Source organism: Vigna unguiculata, chromosome 9 (genome assembly GCF_004118075.2).
Source record: "Vigna unguiculata cultivar IT97K-499-35 chromosome 9, ASM411807v1, whole genome shotgun sequence".
Lineage (NCBI taxonomy): Eukaryota > Viridiplantae > Streptophyta > Magnoliopsida > Fabales > Fabaceae > Vigna > Vigna unguiculata.
The window spans coordinates 3,960,042-3,978,942 of NC_040287.1; the positions used below are offsets into that span (position 1 = coordinate 3,960,042).

General features: G+C 33.9%; 2 protein-coding genes across 2 annotated transcripts; both read left to right on the forward strand.

Annotated features, from left to right (window-relative positions):
* The first annotated feature begins 912 nt into the window (after positions 1-912).
* Positions 913-7,286, forward strand: LOC114163246 (dnaJ protein ERDJ2A). Its single transcript, XM_028047430.1, has 11 exons — positions 913-1,072; positions 1,664-1,889; positions 2,017-2,112; positions 2,270-2,390; positions 2,511-2,617; positions 2,706-2,923; positions 3,325-3,502; positions 3,622-3,741; positions 4,433-4,519; positions 5,356-5,466; positions 6,164-7,286. Exons 2-11 carry the CDS (start codon positions 1,704-1,706, stop codon positions 6,995-6,997), a joined length of 2,058 nt encoding a protein of 685 aa, XP_027903231.1. The 5' UTR covers positions 913-1,072; positions 1,664-1,703; the 3' UTR covers positions 6,998-7,286.
* Positions 7,287-11,304: 4,018 nt separating this feature from the next.
* LOC114162698 lies at positions 11,305-17,874 on the forward strand. Its single transcript, XM_028046657.1, has 8 exons — positions 11,305-11,654; positions 11,743-11,883; positions 12,302-12,529; positions 13,477-13,684; positions 14,221-14,357; positions 14,753-14,833; positions 16,552-16,618; positions 16,757-17,874. The coding sequence occupies exons 1-8, from the start codon at positions 11,383-11,385 to the stop codon at positions 17,054-17,056; spliced, it is 1,434 nt and encodes a 477-aa protein (XP_027902458.1). The 5' UTR covers positions 11,305-11,382; the 3' UTR covers positions 17,057-17,874.
* Positions 17,875-18,901: the final 1,027 nt, after the last annotated feature.

The following is an 18,901-nucleotide window of genomic DNA, read 5'->3' on the forward strand; positions in this document are numbered from 1 at the left end:
TAAAAATTGGTCTTCCAAAAACGCAGTTGCTGTTTCAGTCATTTAAAAATAATTCACATTACTTAGTTCTCGTCTACTTAGTATTGTTAATTACTTGGATATGATATAGTGACACATGAAAGTAAGATATTATACATGTTATTTATTTTTTTTGATTTATGTATATAAATTCTTATACTTATTATTAAATCCTTAATTTTGGAAAAATAATTATATATTTATTTCATTCATTTGAGCAATAAAATTTGATTGGAAAAGTGAAGAGATGCAAAAATAATCTTCTCTTTTAATTAACTGAAATGTGATCATAAAGTATGGAAATTATCTTATTGGATTAAGTAGTAAATTCATAACAAATTTATTTATTCTTTAATTCAATTTATATTAGAAATTTTTAAATTTTGTATACTCTTTAATTAAATTTTAAATTTAATATTAATTTTGTTTATTAATTAAGTAGAAAACAAAAATACATAATTTAAACTTTAATTATAATTTGTCTGTTTTTAATTAAACTTTTATTAAAACGTTTCAAATGTTTATATTTTTATTCAATGACATTAATTTTTTTTTACATTATTGAATTAATTTATAATTTATAATTTAATTAAAAGACAAAGTATGTTTTTTTTTATAAAAATAATTAGAGTTTTAAACATTTATTACGTGTGCTTTGATTAAATATTTATTTTAAAAGATGAAAATAATAATTATATATTTTAGAAGAGTAATTTTTACATATTTTAAGACAGGCCTAAACAACAGTTAAATTTATTTGACGGAAAATAAGTGTGCACCATGGAACATTATTGAGTAATTGAAATTTGAAAGACTTAAAAATACGATTTTATTTTTTAATTTATTTTTAGGGACACTAAAATCAAGAGTTCATTAATTTCATATGGACTGAAATAATACTTAAGGCGTAAAATTATTTAATTGTCCTCTGTGTTTCTGTGTTTGCTGCGATCTCATCTCCCTCACTCCTGTGTTCTCAGGTCCCATCTCCTCCAATTTCCCTCCCCCATCGAAGTTGACCTTTTATTCCACCATTTCGAATCCCAAGACTCAGGTCTCTCTCTTTCTGTCTCTGCATGTCTTTGTTTTTTCGATCTCTATCATTTCGTATGGATTGCTTCCCTTGTTGTTTCAATTCGATTCGACCTCTGTTTTCCTCAATTAAACCTCTGGATATCCTAATTTGTTGGTAATTAGGTTTTTGGAGATTTTGAAACCGCGCATTTTCACTTTCTGCTACCTGTGACTGCTGAAACGTATATATATTTTATTAGTCTTCAACTGAAATTGAAGCTGCTATGAGTCGTGTGTGTATGTGAGGAAAGGGGAATTAGTTTTTGTGTTGCTGTTTCGATTCGAATTTGATGATTCGTGCTTTTCCATTCGCACATCTGATGCTTTTAGAATCCTCTATGTAGAAACGCAGATTGGGTTTCTGACGAGGGACACTAATTGATAATCTTGATTTCTTAGAATTCTGTCAGGTCTCCTGCCCACAGTAAACGTTATTGGAACCATTTTGAACCTTTTGTGTGGGTTCTGATTCTTGTGTTTTTGTGTGGGTGTTGATTTTTTTTTTCTGATGAAAGACTGGGACTGGGTCTGAAGATTGGGTTGTGAGTAATGAAGAGAAATTTCTTTGCAGGTCTGGTAACTATCGAGGTTGTTGAGTGTAGAAGGGAACGATGGCAGCTTCAGAGGAGAATAGTGCACTGTTCCCAATATTCATTTTGACAATAATGGCCATTCCTATAGTTCCATATACAATAACAAAGTTGTGCCGAGCTGCCTCTAAGAAGTCAAAGAGCATACACTGTCAATGCTCTGAATGCTCGCGGTCGGGGAAGTACCATAAATCGATATTCAAGAGGGTCAGATCATGTTTATTTCATTGTCTTAGATGATTGCTTAGTTATTTACTTGTGGTGTTTAATCTAACTCTGGTATTATGTCTTGTTTCTCATTCTTACTCGTGCTCTTTACCCTTTGATTTTGCAGATTTCGAATGTGTCAACATGTAGTAATATGACGTTGTTACTGCTTTGGGTGATTATGATTATTCTGGTCTATTACATAAAGACCATGAGTCGTGAGGTAAACAATAAATAGGTTAAAATGAATTTAGCTATTCCACTGCATGTTATTTAAGATTAGTATGAGGGATCTTGTATTTGTGCTGTAGCATTTTACTCATTGGTTAAGTGTTCCAACGGTCCACATTTTTGAAATTTTCCCTGTAAATTTTGTGCAGATTGAAATTTTCGACCCATTTAGTATTCTGGGGTTAGAGCCTGGAGCGGCAGAGTCTGAAATAAAGAAAAAGTATAGGAGACTTTCAATTCAATACCATCCAGATAAAAATCCGGATCCAGGTTGAAGGTGTTTCAATTATTTATTTTTGTGTTGTTGCATTCCAAACTCTGATGTTTGCTGGGATGCAGGCTTTCTTCAATTACCCATGTAACTGATATATTTTGACCCCTTTCATTTAGAGGCACACAAGTACTTTGTTGAGTACATTGCCAAGGCTTATCAAGCTCTTACAGATCCAATAGCTCGTGAAAATTATGAAAAATATGGCCATCCTGATGGCCGACAGGTAAAAAACACAAGGTTATGTAAAAATGCTAAGACGCTTTTATCTTTTTGTTTTACACTGTTGAAATATACATGATATTTTATTGCAGGGATTTCAAATGGGCATAGCTCTTCCACAATTCCTGCTAAATATTGATGGGGCATCTGGGGGAATACTTCTGATTTGGATTGTTGGTGTGTGCATTCTCTTGCCACTGGTTATTGCTGTTGTTTATCTCTCCAGATCGTCAAAGTATACTGGCAACTATGTGATGCATCAAACACTTTCCACTTACTATTACCTCATGAAGCCTTCCTTGGCCCCCAGGTCTGTACATTGTTTTTCTGTTAAACTCGGTCGGTCTTCATTTTCATCCATATTATTTGAGGATACAGAGAACTGAATTTTTTGCTGTCAGTCATTAAAATTTTCCATCCATTAGGTTTTGTTGTTGATGTATGCTTTTCTATTTCTTTATATATTTAATTAGCTTGAAGTTCAATTAGAAATATCACCGGTGTTAGTTTGCAAAAGGGTGTTTATATAAAATAAATAAGATTTTAAAACCCCTTTCCGTTTCATACTGAACTTACAAGATTAAATTGTGTTGCAATGTTGATGGAAAATTGGGATTGAAAATATTACTTATCTGAGATTTAAAATAAAACAGTTGGTTATTTTATTTAACCCATTCTAAACTTTAAAGTTTATTATGTGACTTTGTACAGCAAAGTCATGGATGTTTTCATCAAAGCTGCCGAATATATGGAAATTCCAGTTCGTAGAACTGATGATGAACCTCTTCAGAAGCTTTTTATGTTGGTAAGAAGTGAGTTGAATCTTGACCTCAAGAACATCAAGCAGGAACAGGCTAAGTTTTGGAAGCAGCATCCTCCACTAGTTAAGGTATCTTCTTGTATGGCTAAGCCTATTAAAGCTTTCCGTATTTTTTTTTCCTTCTGGGAGCGCAAGTGTCCTATTCTGATCTTTCATTATGAGCCAACATCTTTCACATTTTCTTTCAGACAGAGCTGTTAGTTCAAGCTCAGTTGACCCGTGAATTTGCATCCTTGTCTCCATCTTTACAAAGTGATTTCAGAAGAATTTTAGAAACAGCACCTCGCCTTCTTGAAGAATTAATGAAGGTCTGACATACTATTTCACCTTATTTATCGAAGTATACTTTATGCTGTTAACTTTTAGTAGGGGAATGTTCTCTTTCCCTTTTGGTAGAAGCAAAATAAATTGTATCTAAACACCTTAATCAAACAAACATGTGGAAAATTTTCAGCTTACCTCCCTTATGAGTGAACTGGAAAAAGGTTATATTGTAAAAGGGAACTGATTAGAGCTAATAAATAATTTCATGAGCTGTGTGGTTTTTGTTATTGATGAATAATGTAAAGAATAATGCTGCTACATATGACAACATCATATTCACAAAATCAGTCACGAATGTCTTGGCATCACTTTCTTTGAAAATATCTGAAAACCTAATTAAATGAAAAGATGCAGGCCATATGTTATTTCTCTTAAGCTATTATTTTGTGTTTTTAAAAATAGTTTTGGTAGCTTTTTGTGTTTTCCTTATGCTACTGCAAAAAAGGTATGGAAGTAGGGTAGCGGGTTACTGAGATTTGCAGTACCAAATCTAGATCATAACCTATCATGAAAATGTGCTTATTATACATATTGGTTGGTCGTTGTAATATTTAGTTTTGCTTGTGATGAATCTCTTGTATGATGTATATGATATCCCTCTTTCTGGATTTTAGTCATGAAGCTGTGATATTTGTATTCTGTACATTCTTAATGCTCTACTTTTTTTTTTAAAAGATGGCAGTTATACCCCGAAACGCTCAGGGCCATGGATGGCTGAGGCCTGCAATTGGTGTTGTTGAACTTTCTCAATGTATCATCCAGGTGATGAATCTAATTCGACTTTGCCATATGCAGTTATTTCTCCAATTGCATCTTCTGATATATTCAGTTTTGAAAAATCATGTTTAATATTTACAGAATACTCTCACAATACTGAATACTGTGGGATAGTATTCATTTTATTCTTTATCGTCATTTGTTTGTAAGTTGAGTTGTAATTTTTTGTCATGTCTCTATCCCATGCTCGTTTATAAATGATCTTGAAATGATATAACTTCGGCCACCCCTATACTTCTATCATATAAGGAGAAAAGGAAATACTATTTAACTTACGTTAGTTAAAGTGACAAAGAAAACCACTTTCTAGTATATGCATATAATATATTTCACATTTTCCGTTTTGTCTCTTTTAGACTATAGGAGAAATATCTCAATATCTTGCACACACATTAAGATGACATGTACAGATTTTCTATTTGTCACACCTGGCTAATATGTTTTTTTTTTGTTAAAAGGATTTAAGATGTACCTGTGCTTGTTGAGTAAACCAAAAGTCTTTTTCATTTTTTTCCCTCCAGCATCTTTTGGTTCATATGTGGATGTTTATTGGTGTAACGTCATCTCTTCAAGAACAACACAATTCGATTATGCTACACAAATTTTGCACATATAAATATGTTCTCAGTGTAGTTTGAAAGGATGTCTTATTGGTATAATTTTATGATGTATGCAAATTTGTGGCTCTCATTGTTTTTCTTGTCTTGTAATAGCCAAGCGTTTTAACCAAATATATCATCAATTAATATTTGTTTTCGTTGCTTTTATGTAAAACAACATTTATAGGATGTGCTTTTCATGATTTATTACCTCCTATGCAGGCTGTTCCTCTCAGTGCTAGAAAATCTACTGGTGGATCACCTGAAGGCATTGCACCTTTTCTGCAGTTGCCACACGTTAGTGAGACTATTATTAAGAAGGTGGCCCGCAAGGTATATCAACATTGTGTACCTAATCTTGCCAACCAATTGTAAATGATTGTTTACTCATACTTTCATGGTTTAAAGATATCGGAACATTGGCCCGAGTTAAGATATCAACGAACCTTTTTATACACATTTGTCCAGGGGATCTATCTGTAGCTAATTAGCTACTTGCTTTATCCAATTTAATAGAAGTTTTTTCGTGTCAATGCCAAGTGCTTTCTAGATTGACAAATGGATAGTATTCAAATGAATAAAGTCTACAAAAAAAGAACACGTTGGTGAAATGGTGATTAGTCTTTATTGAGAACTTGAGTAAAGAGTAAATCTTGATATTTATATTTTAGAGGTTTTACAGAATTGAAAATGAAACCATTTACTTTAATTTAGTGTAACTACTTGGAGCTAGATGACAGGAAACCTTTACATCCAATTTTGAAATGCGGCAATATTATTGGATTGGATCCTTCTTTAGTGGCTGAATTACTAATTTGGATTAATGAGTGATCTTTTTTTTTTTAAATGCATAGATGTCTCTGGTGTGCACAATTAGCCCGAAGTTATGTTATACTGTATAGTGACCATTGTTGGTTATTTGAAATTCAAATGTTGAATTTCTTTTTTCTGTTTTTACTTGGTCATTGAATTTCCCAATTGATCCCATCACCTTGAGTGTTTGACTTGCATTTTCCTTCTTGATATGCAGAAGGTGAGAACATTTCAGGAACTTCATGACAAGGACTCTCAGGAGCGAGCTGACCTGCTTATTCAAACAGGTGGCTTATCTTCTGCTGAAGTGCAAGACATTGAGACTGTACTGGACATGATGCCTTCCTTGACACTTGAGGTAACTTGTGAGACCGAAGGTGAAGAGGGTATACAAGAGGGTGACATTGTGACAATCCATGCTTGGATAAATGTTAAAAGGGGCAATGGCCTGATTGGTGCTCTTCCACACGCCCCATACTACCCATTTCAGAAAGAAGAAAATTACTGGTTTTTGCTTGCAGATTCTACTTCAAATAATGTGTGGTTTTCTCAGAAGGTTAGTTTCATGGATGAAGCTGCTGCTCTAACTGCTGCATCTAAGGCAATTGAAGAATCTATGGAGGGGTCAGGAGCAAATGTGAAGGAGACAAGTAGGGCAGTTGCAGAAGCAGTTGAGAAGGTGAAAGGGGGCTCTAGATTGGTATTGGGCAAGTTTCAGGCCCCTTCAGAGGGTAACTACAGTTTGACTTGCTATTGTTTGTGTGATTCTTGGTTGGGCTGTGACAGAAGGACAAATTTGAAGCTCAAAATTTTGAAACGGACTCGGGCTGGCACCAGGGGTGCTGTTTTGGCCGATGAAGGACCTATCACGGAGGATGGAGTTGAGGAGGATGAGGACAATGAGGATGGAGAGTATGATGATGACTATGAGAGTGAGTACAGCGAAGATGAAGAAGATGATCAAAACACAAAAAATAAGCATCAAGCTGCCAATGGCACCGTTACTAAACATGGTCAAGGTGCAGAAAGTTCAGGATCTGATGAAGAATGATAAGTCTTTTCCTAACTTGATAGAACCATAAATTTCTTCTTTTTTCCCTCTTGGATGGTAGAACTATATCAAGTGTAGAAGTTATAGTCTGCGTTGTTCATTTTGTTTATCAGTTGGACTGCATTGATGCTTGGACTTCTGTCGTATTCTAGTTCAGCTGATATCATCGTGATTAAATTGTCATATCATCTGAAAATTTCGAGTATGGTAAATGAGAGTAAGGATATAATTTTGTTTTTACAAGTGTACAACTTCCATTAAATGTTTCATTGAGAAATTTTGGTTGACAGGGTCTTAAATACCATGTGGTTGTTATGTTATTATTTTTAGATTGGTAAAACTAGATAAGGGGTATTTGTTTTTAAACTCTCATTTGTGCCTCATTCACGGTGCCCCGGCGATATTATCAAAATTATACTTATTTAAAATAATTACTCAAATTTCCAACCTGGAAGGCTTTAATTGCGTACCCACCTCCAAGATATTTATACTTTGACATAGTCTCATTATTTGAAATTGAATGCGATTGTTTATTGCATATTAACTCAAACTTTCATATAATCTTTTTATTTGAAATTAAATAAGATTGCTTATTACTTATTAACTCAAATACTAGAAGACAAAATTTATAAGTAAAAGTCAATATTTAAGTATTTGTTTATAAATGAATATATTTTTTGACATTTAGTCTTATTGTTGGAAGTTCAAAATTTTATAGAGGTATATACTATATTAGACTTTGTTTTGGTCTCGATAACTTATTGAAACTCATTCTCAAAGAGCTTACAAAATTGAAAAAAAAAGAAGATTTTGTTCCCTCCTATTTTGTTTAATGCTACTCTCTTTATTGTGCTTAGAATAAAAATGAATAAAAAGAAGTTAAGGGTGAAGGAAAAACCTCTTAAAATCTTGCAAAGTAATGCAGAATGTGGGATTACATATCTGATGTTGGTTATAATTATTTTGGTGTTATAAAAAATAATTTTAATTTAAATAAAACTGCATCTAGAATAAGAGAGATGGGGTTTAAAATAAAATTGTTTCCCGTAAAGAATATACGTGGAAAAACATGTAGGTAGAAGTTAGAGAGTAAGAAATGATGGGTTTGCTTTGAGCAAGAGCTCTAATTAGTATCAACAATGATCATCGTTTATCTCAACAATAACTATAAGTAGGATGGTCGTTAGCCTAACATGGATTGGTGTAGTAACAAAGTTTTTGCTACCACTTTCTTTATAGACAACTGCCACATTTGAACTATGTCTAAAAGTTAAAGGAACAAAATAAAATAAATAAAAATTAACACAACCTAACAATATTTCAAGCTTTTAACTCTAAACAAATATTTTAACTTTTTAACTTTTCCAAGTATCTTCAACATAAAAATATCTTTTAATTAAAATTTGCATCACTGATATATATTCATTGAACTTTTTGAAGAAAAATTAAGGAATAAAATAGGATAAATAACTTATAATATATATGTATATTAGGTTATATAATAAATTGTGGTATTCTAATAATTCAAATATGGATGGAAATGAGTATTGAGAAACGAAAATGATATTTTGACATATATTTTGAACTTACTTTTGACATAGCTGGCGTGTCAATCATTTTTCTTATTTAAAAATTTGTTTCATTTTTATTTTAAAAAACTGAAACATGTGTGGGAGAAGATGGGGAAGAGGTTCAACAAAGAGAACCCATAATTTTCTCATTTGGCAGAGAGAACTGTAACTTGAGAGAAGAGAGAAGCAATGCCTCGCGGCATCATTGAACAGAGAAGTAGGGTCTGAGGTTTGGGTTCTCAACGGCGATGGGTGGTGGTTCGTTTTGACTTTATTCTTTGTTTCACTCTCACAATCACCAATGATTCATTTTCGTTCAATACCATACGTAATTAAAATGTTTGTGGTTGGTTGTTTTGTGGGTGAGTTGTAGGGTTTTTCCATTCTATCGTTGCTGTTGGTGTTTATATCATTTAGGATTTAGGTTTTTTCTGAGTTGAAGATGACGACACTAGAACCACTCTTAACAGAAAAAATATGATAGCAGGACTCACACGATGTGGGGATCTATGTGCAAATAGGTGAGGAGTTGCGTTAAAGTTTTTGTACAAATATTGGACAGTTCTGCAAGTATGAAAAATCATGTTCAATGTACCTAATATGAACCATAAAATGACAATGAAGTCCTCATGAAGAACTAAAAAGTCTGTTAGACCCAATCTTAATGAAAAAAAATATGACAGCGGGAGTTACTGACATGTGGGGAGCCATGTGCAAATAAGTAGGGAGGTGCGTTCAGGTTTTTGTACAAATACTAGACAATCATGTAAATATGAGATAACAACTTCAATATACCTAATGTCAACCACAAAAATCACATTGCAATCCTCATGAAGAATATAAAGCTTCATTGGACCCAATCTTAACGAAAAAAAATATAACAGCAGAAGTCACACACATGTGGGGAATTATGTGCAAATAAGTGGGGAGTTACGTTGAGTTTTTTGTACAAATATTGGATAGTTATGTATTTATGAAACATGTTCAATGTTCTTAATATGGACCACAAAAATGACATTGCAGTCTACATGAAAAACAAAAAAGTTTGTTGGACCCAGTCTTAACGAAAAAAATATGACAAAGGGAATCATAAACATGTGGGGAACCATGTGCAATGACATTCCCTTTGTCATATCTTTTTCGTTAAGACTGGGTCCAACAAACTTTTTTGTTTTTCATGTAGACTGCAATGTCATTTTTGTGGTCCATATTAAGAACATTGAACATGTTTCATAAATACATAACTATCCAATATTTGTACAAAAAACTCAACGTAACTCCCTACTTATTTGCACATAGTTCCCCACATGTGTGTGACTTCTGCTGTTATATTTTTTTTCGTTAAGATTGGGTCCAATGAAGCTTTATGTTCTTCATGAGGATTGCAATGTGATTTTTGTGGTTGACATTAGGTATATTGAAGTTGTTATCTCATATTTACATGATTGTCTAGTATTTGTACAAAAACCTGAACGCACCTCCCTACTTATTTGCACATGGCTTCCCACATGTTAGTGACTCCCGCTGTCATATTTTTTTTCATTAAGATTGGGTCTAACAGACTTTTTAGTTCTTCATAAGGACTTCAATGTCATTTTATGGTTCATATTAGGTACATTGAACATGATGTCTCATACTTGCAGAACTGTCCAATATTTGTACAAAAACTCTAGCGCAACTCCTCACCTATTTGCACATAGATCCCCACATCGTGTGAGTCCTGTTGTCATATTTTTTTCCGTTAAGAGTGGTTCTAGTGTCGTCATCTTCAATTCAGAAAAAACCTAAATCCTAAATGATATCGTGTGACTCCTGCTGTCATATTTTTTTTTTCCGTTAAGAGTGGTTCTAGTGTCGTCATCTTCAACTCAGAAAAAACCTAAATCCTAAATGATATCTACACCAACAACAACGATAGAATGGAAAAACCCTACAACTCACGCACAAAACAACCAACCACAAACATTTCAATTACATATGGCATTTGAACGAAAATGAATCATTGGTGATTGTGGGAGTGAAACAAAGAATAAAGTCAAAACGAACCACCACCCATCGTCGTTGAGAACCTAAACCTCAGACCTTACTTCTCTGTTCAATGACGTCGCGAGACATTACTTCTCTCTTCTCTCAAGTTGCAGTTCTCTCTGCCAAATGAGAAAACTATGGGTTCTCTTTGTTGAACCTCTTCCCCATCTTCTCCAACACGTGTTTCAGTTTCAAAAAAAAAAAAAACAAATTTTTAAATAAAAAAATGATTGACACGTCACTATGTCAAAATTAAATTTAAAATATATGTCTAAATATAATTTCCGATCGAGAAATGAAAGGACGGATACATTTATATATTTATTTCTGCATATACTTAATTTAAAAAATTATGGATGGAAATGAGTATTGAAAAGTGAAAGGACGTACATATGCATTTATTTGTGCATATTATTATTCTTTTTGTCTTATCGTTAGGTTACAACATGTGGTTTCAAAAGTGTTTTAGTTGATGCAGAGAATACATTTGATAAAACAATAAAAATTAAACTATCATTCTTATTAAAACAAAATATTTAAAAATAATAAAAACTAAATTTTAAAGATTTCAAACTCTTAAAAATTTAAAAACTTTGAAATCCATGTAATTTTTGAACAGAAAGCAAAACAGGAATTTAATTTGCAACATGGCTAGCTGTAGGAGCCATACACATGTAACAGATTACGCCACCCTATAAATGTAGTTTACTTTATCATCCTTGCTCTCCACTCTTTGAAATTAATCCCCCCCATACCCACACCCCCACACACACTGCTTCACTTTCAATGGTGCCGTCTTCCGCCGACCACGGCGGAGACCTTGGCTGCTCCCGGCAAGAAATCAACGGCTTCGCCAATGACCACGCGGAAATGGCCACTCCTTGCACGGCATCGTCGACGCTCGGCTATATCGTCGACGCGGTCCCGGCAAACGAGCGGGAGAAGCTCCGTAGAATCCTAGTTGCGTCCGCAAAGGGTTTCTCGATCGGCGCCGGCATCAAGGGAGGCCTCGCTATCTTCGCGATCATTGCGCGGTTGACGCGGAAAAAGCCGCCTAGGTAAGAAAACCAAAAAAGAAAAGTAATAAATAACAGCTTAGCTTTCTCTCAAGCGCTTTATCGGTAACTATGCGATTCGTTCGTTCAGGAAGGGGATTGTGGTGACGAACAGCGATGCAATTGTCGCCGCTCTGAAGGAAACATTGAGATACGGTCTTTTCCTTGGAACCTTCGCCGGAACGTTCGTGTCCACCGACGAGGTTATCGGTGCTCTGGCTGGTCACCGTAGGCATGTTCTCTTTCTCTCTCTCACTAAAATGCGCGTAGCACTCTTTCGATGTAGGTCTCTGTAGGACTGATTCAAAACTCGGTGTTACGAGTATTGCATGTTAGTGGTTGGTAATTGTGATTTGAGACACGTAATTGAATTAAGCTCCGGTTGGATAAAGTTTCAAATAAGCACTTACTTTTGGTGAGTTGGAATCAATTTATCCTACTTATGTACTTTGCTAAGTTATATCAGAGAACTTTTATGAACGATGAAGTGCATGAGTTGGTTTAAATTAATGGAACAAAGTTCTATTCGTTTATTTCCCCTCTATTTTAAGTTCTTTAAAGCAGGGTCTTAGTATGTTGTGCTTTAAAGTTGTTGTTGTTTGGTTTTGTGGAGTGGAAGTGGTGGTGATTGGGTTTTTGTTGTGGTTCAGGACTGCCAAGTGGAGGGCTCTGGTAGCAGGGGCGGTGGCCGGGTCTTCGATGCTTCTGACAGGGTTAGAAGATCAGCACACGAGTTTGGCGATTTACATTCTCATGCGTGCTGCTGTCTTGGCGTCTCGTTGTGGGATTAAGAGCAAACGGTTTGGAAAAATTTGTAAGCCTCTCACGTGGAAGCACGGTGACATTTTCCTCATGTGTCTCTCCTCCTCACAGATATTGTATGTGATCATGTTAATTACCCTTTCTATATGTTTTTTGGTTAGTTAATTTTTACTGAGGAAATTGTTCTGATCTTACTTTTATGAAATGACTATCCCTGTTTATTCTTTTTTTTAGCTTAGTATCACTTTTTGAGTATGTTATCTAGTCTTTCAAATTTTATGGCCTAGTTTTGTGATTTGTGTAACATAGTCTGTGTTTGACTTGATGACTTAACACAGTTTAAGGTCGCTGGATTGTGTGGATGGATCCAAGTTATTTTGTTCAGTTCATGGATAAAGCATGTATGTACTTAAGTCCAAGTGTGATGCATTACTTTTATTATATAAAAATGGTTATATGCTCACTCCGGGAAAACCTGATCCTGTCCGAGTAACTAATTTGTATAATGTGAGGGGCTGAATAGCTAATCCAGTGGGCCCTCGCTATATATGGACTTTGATTTTAATGCTAAAAAAGTTTGTGACTAGTAATCAGTTTTGTGACTAGATATCCATGGTTTGTGCTGAGAGACTGAAGGTCCGGGGTTACCTTGTCTGGTTGTCTTACAATTGGATATATATGTGCACAATGCTTGTTACAAACCATATGATACATGTGGCCCCATAATAGTCTGGTAAATATAATGTTATTAGACAAATAGGAGAAATAATGAAAGGAACTGAAAAGAAATCTTACTGATAAATCTGTTACCCACCTTAAAATTCCCTTTGGTAACCCTTGAGATTTATGTTATGTCGATGATGCATTAATTTTGATATTCTAAGAAAACTTTGGATGCCACTTAAATTGATGTGAATGAAGATGTTTCATTTTACAGCTACGATACCCTTGATAGTTTCTTTTCTGAGCCATGCTTCTGGAAATTAGACTCTTTGTATCCCTCTTGCCCTCTCCCTACTTTTGTGTTCTAATAATGAATGATAATGGAAAATTTTGGTTTCAGGTCTGCTTATATATTAAAGCAAGACAGTTTACCAGCTTCATATAAATCCTTTCTCAATAAGCATGGTGGAAAGGATCCAGTTATCTTACAAGGTGTAAAAGATATAGCGAGTGGCAAGCCTTTCACTAATTTGGGTGCAATTGAGAAATACTACAAGACCATGGGTGTCAATGTGAAATTAAAACCAGATATGAAAGTCCCATGCTCGGTATGAAATACTGAATACTGTGATTTTTCCTTTTTTTTTTTCTCTATCGATATTTTAATTAGCCTGCAGCAAATAAATAAAGAAAACACAGTTTTTGAGCATTATGTTCATGAGGAAATTTGTCGTTGAATTTGATTGCACCATAACAGTAATTTCAATTTCTTCATTGAGATTGAATTGTAGGAATTCTGGCTCTTACGACAAATGCTAACTCATTTAATTTGTGAAATACAAAGTGAACTGGATTTAATAAATGTCTTCACGTTGGCAAAAATATATAGTTTTTCTTTTCTCTTCTCTTCTAGGCCCTATAAAAAATGCACATCGAGTTTAATGTGACTAATTATATTGATTTTTTTCTTCTGGGTTGTGTTCAACTTTACCTTCCTGTCACCTGAAGCGTTATTTTGAGCCATGCATTCTGGAATCTCACTTTGAACCATGTCATCTAGATCTGTTCAAAATCTAATTGTTAGCCAGGATAGAAATTGTGATTTCTGTCTCTTCTGGCATTTAAAATCAATGATATTTTGCAGATTGTACATGGGAATCAATCATGCACTGGACATATCTTCACTTTTCTCCTTCAAGCTTACCAAAGAGCACTACCTGTTTATCTTCCAGTTTATCTGATACCTGCACTTATAGTTCATAGAAAAGGACTTTTAGAAAGGTGATGATCTAAAAGGAATACACTGCAACCGATTTACTCTTCGCCTGATTCTATGCGGTACTTTTGCAAAACATATTATATCAGGATTAAATTTCTATGAGAGCTATGATAAGTTTTATTGTAGATAGTAGCTTTTTGAAGTGTGTATATTATCAGTAGCATATGTGCTGTTTTTTCTCATGAAAACGGAGTGCTAGCAACACCCTTCATTATGGTTGAAATATATTGAAAACTACAAAATCAGATAGAGAGGCATTAAATGAGAAGAAATGTGTGACTTCCAAGTCAATAATGGTAGTTCAAAAGAGGGTGTTGTCTATTGCCACAATATAAAGATCATACTGTGTCACTTGGTTATACAGATCATCTCTTATTCCCATTGTTAAAATGTGCAGGCCTAGCACAATATTAACCAAGGGTCTTTTGGGCACAGCGAGATCAAGCTTGTTTCTGTCTGTGTATTGTGCTTCTGCTTGGTAAGCATCAGAAAGTTTGTTCTAGCACTACTATATTGTTACTGGTTGTCTTACTACTAAATTTGCTAGTTGAGTTTGATATTTCCAATCATGTTGAAAAATGAAATAACATGCTTCCATGTGGGATATAATATAAGTAGAGCTGTCATATTGCGTTTGCCCCGATGGACAGACCTGAAAAGCCCAGAAAATGGGTTAGTCCAGTTTGTGGCCTAAATTAAATCGGGCCATAGTTTTGCCTAAACCATAGTTATGGTCCAGCTTGTTTTCTAAAATAATAATTATACTTCAAAAAAATAAAATTATTATAGTAAGAATATTAAAAAAGTCTATTAAAACGTGTACTCGTGTTACAATTTATATTTATATATCACATTATTAAATCTAAATTTAAAATTAATTTCATTAATATGACCTAAATTTTAAAAATACATTTTATTTTTAATTTGTTTATATAGAACTATTTTTTTAACTTTTTAAATGGGTCAAAATGGTGGTCCATTGGCCTGACATAAGGCCAGTTTGAACCTAAATATGCAGTCCATTTAGAATATGGGCCGGGCAGGGCAACATGTTTTGCCACCTCTAGATATGAGGGTCAATATGGTCGCATAAAAGTGTTAGTTGAATTGATAAGTTTATTTTGAATACAATTACTGATTAATTAAAGGATCTGTATGTAGTTCTGATAAAACAAACAGATTCAGCTGTATAATGGTGAAACAGATACCAGTATCTAATTAAAATGAGAGTTTCTCCATTGATTTTATTCAGAAGAATTTCTACACCAGCTTCAATTCAAGTTATATGGTTCTGTTGAGAGATGAAATGAGAACACCTGGTTTTAAATACTTATATTTCTTATGTTCATCTGTTTTTGTCTGTGCTATTAGAGAAGTTTTGTAAAAGTAAAACCATTACGTCCAATACGTAGCAATTGGATCCTAGCACTCCCACCATGCTCTCCAGCCTCAACAATCACATGGGCTTGCTCTGCACCAGTCCCAGGCAAACACTTCAATGCTGGTGTCACCACCCCTACTGCTCGATTGCAGTTGAGAGACTTGGGTGAAGGCTTTGATACTAGAGGATAAGAATCTTGAGGAAACCACACTAGAAAAGCAAGCTGCGGTTGTAGTATAGGAGCCCAAAGCCTTATGAACCACATTAGAATCCCATATGTCCAATGTGAGACTCAAATTCCGTATCTTGCAATGGATCTTAACTCATTGTGGTTCTTTCTCAAATGGTTCATGATTGATACCATGTTATGAACCATCTAATGACCTATTAATTGCTGATAGCCCAGCATTAAGTGTACATTTATAATATGGTTAAAATACTTCTTATAGTAAGATTTCGACAAGCTTCCTTCCTTAAAATAGCTTTTAGAGTTCATTTCTAATATTTTATCAAATCCTCTATAATCAAGTGGTCTAAAATGTTCATCCTTGTTGCTATATCTCTAATAAAAAGTTGAATTTCAGCGAAGGTAAGTGGGTCTCTGTATCATCCACGATTCAAACAATTAGGTCTTTGTATCATTCATGATTCTGTGGTAAATAGCTCAAGCTTTTGCATTAGATGGCGCATGAGATATGCATTTACTAGCCTTTTCTTTTTCTTATTCTTGTTTGCTTGGGCACATTAGTTACTTAAACATGTCTTTTTCATAAACTTAAAACTGACAGACATGTACAAATGACTCTGTTCTTCAGGATGTGGACATGCTTTCTTTTTAGGATTTTCAAAAGATGTAACATTCCAATGGTGGCCATGGGAACGGTATGTTACTAACTGCATACATTTTTTTATTATTGATTTAAGTTATTTCTAATTGTATTATTTCTTGGAGACAGTATGTAATTTCAATTGCATTATAGCAATTTATTTGTCAAAGTTGAAGTTTGCATTCTCGTGCAGTTTCCAACTGGCATTGCATTGGCCATTGAGAAGAAAAGCAGGCGAATGGAAATATCATTATACTGCCTTGCCCGGGCGATTGAGAGTTTCTTTACATGTGTAGCTGATGCAGGATATCTGCCACAATCAAGAAGGATCAAGAGGGCTGATGTGGTGGTTTTCAGCTTGTCAACAGCCATCATAATGCATTGTTATGCAGAGGAAAGGGAAGTGTTTAAATCCAAATACTTGAATGTCCTTGATTGGGTATTTGGGGTACCTCCTCCTCCATGTGAAACCCCGCGATGCAAAGATAGGTAGGTGAAAGTGCTAGCCCAACAGGGTTTTTTATCTTGAAAAATCGCCCTGACTTGATTTTGCTTTCAAAATTTCACTGGTGGCCTCCAACCTTAATTGTGATCCAGTAAATCCACATTCTAACGCATCATTCACAACACATTGTTTATTATTGGGTATAATTCATGTGTTCCTGAATAATAAATTAAATTCTTTAAATTAGGGAAGACCCATATCATTTATCGGAACTCATGTGATTTTTACTCAATAATAATGTATTGAAAAGAGTGTGTTAGAAAGTATTCTCTTCATACCAAAATAAGTGACGTGTTAATTCAGTAATTTTTTCTACCAGTCCCAATTTAGGATTTTAATAAACATTCAATATTTTATTCTATTTTCCCCTTATAAATTATGAATATGGAAATAGTCTTTATCACAGAATAAATTATAAATTATAAGGATAAATTAGGAAATTTGTTCAACTTATTTATTTATTAGTTTTCTTAATATTTGTAGAACACCTTATACGTCACTTATTTTGGAAAGAAGGGAGTATATTGATTATTTGTGTTTTGTTGGTGGGTTCAAGTGGATCCTTGTCATTCAGAAGGTACTTGTGGTAGGGAATGTTTTATTTTGGTTATTGACATGGTATTGGCTGCTTAAAGTTTCTCACATTTTGTATTGAGTTGAGAAGTATAAAGGATTATTTATTTGAAGCAGTGGAGGGTGGCAACATAGGTGTAGAATCAGGTCCTTCCCTTTCTCAACTTAAAAATGTATATGTGGATTATCTATATCTTTTTTAAGTATAATGTTATAATTTAGATTCGAATGTACTTTTGCTTCTTATAATTTGTATTCTTTGGTATTTTGTCAAGTAGTTTTATTTTAAAACAGTATATTCTCTTATAAATTTACTAGTCAGGTACCCACACGTTGCAACCAACATGGTAGTATAACTTTGCCCTGTAAACGACACAAGGTAAACTTGGGATTTGTAGGATTTCAAATTTTCTGCGTTCTCTCTCTATACTACATCATGGCCCCATAATATTTACACTTTCACTTTCGAGATGGATCTTCAATGCCCAGGAGACTAATTAAAACAACAATTGAAATACTAGGTAGGATAACAATTTCATGCACCTAACTGTTAATTATGAATATTAATACTTCTATACTTTGTTGTCACACTTCCTTGACAAATATTGTAATTATCCAACTCAATTTCTCCAATCATGACGAGATAATCATCATGTAACAAATTATGCATGATTTTCTTTTTATATAAGAACAAAGGTTTAAAACAATTATGTAATTTTTCACTTTTGAGATACAGTCGTTGCCAGTTCTTCAAATCGTAAATAATAGATGTATAACCTTCACACTATCATGGTTGAGAAATACTTACATTTTATAATTTATCGAACGAATACTTCTTCATTAATGGCGTTGGCTACTACTTGATAAAGGTTTGGTATTGTGAGAGACTTGTTATGAATCTGTCCCTATATTTGTATATCGTTAAAAGGATAATGATATTAAGACTCTCACTTTTTTATTTTCATTTTTCATTTTTTATGTAGTTTAGTATGAGTAATTGATTAATGTATTATTATCTTTTTTAAAAAATAATCAATTATTTATACTAAATCACGTCAAAAAGTAAAAAGATTAAAATAAAAAAAATGAAAATTATAATATAATATTCTTTCTTAAATATGTTCGCTTTCTCCCTATTGTCTAGGAACCATGGTTATCGAACTCGCGGGTTGACTCGTAAACCCGTACGAGTCTGCGAGTCAGTGCACTGTTCACGAGTTAACTCGCTCATAAATTCGTTTTTTTTTCAGACTCGTAGTG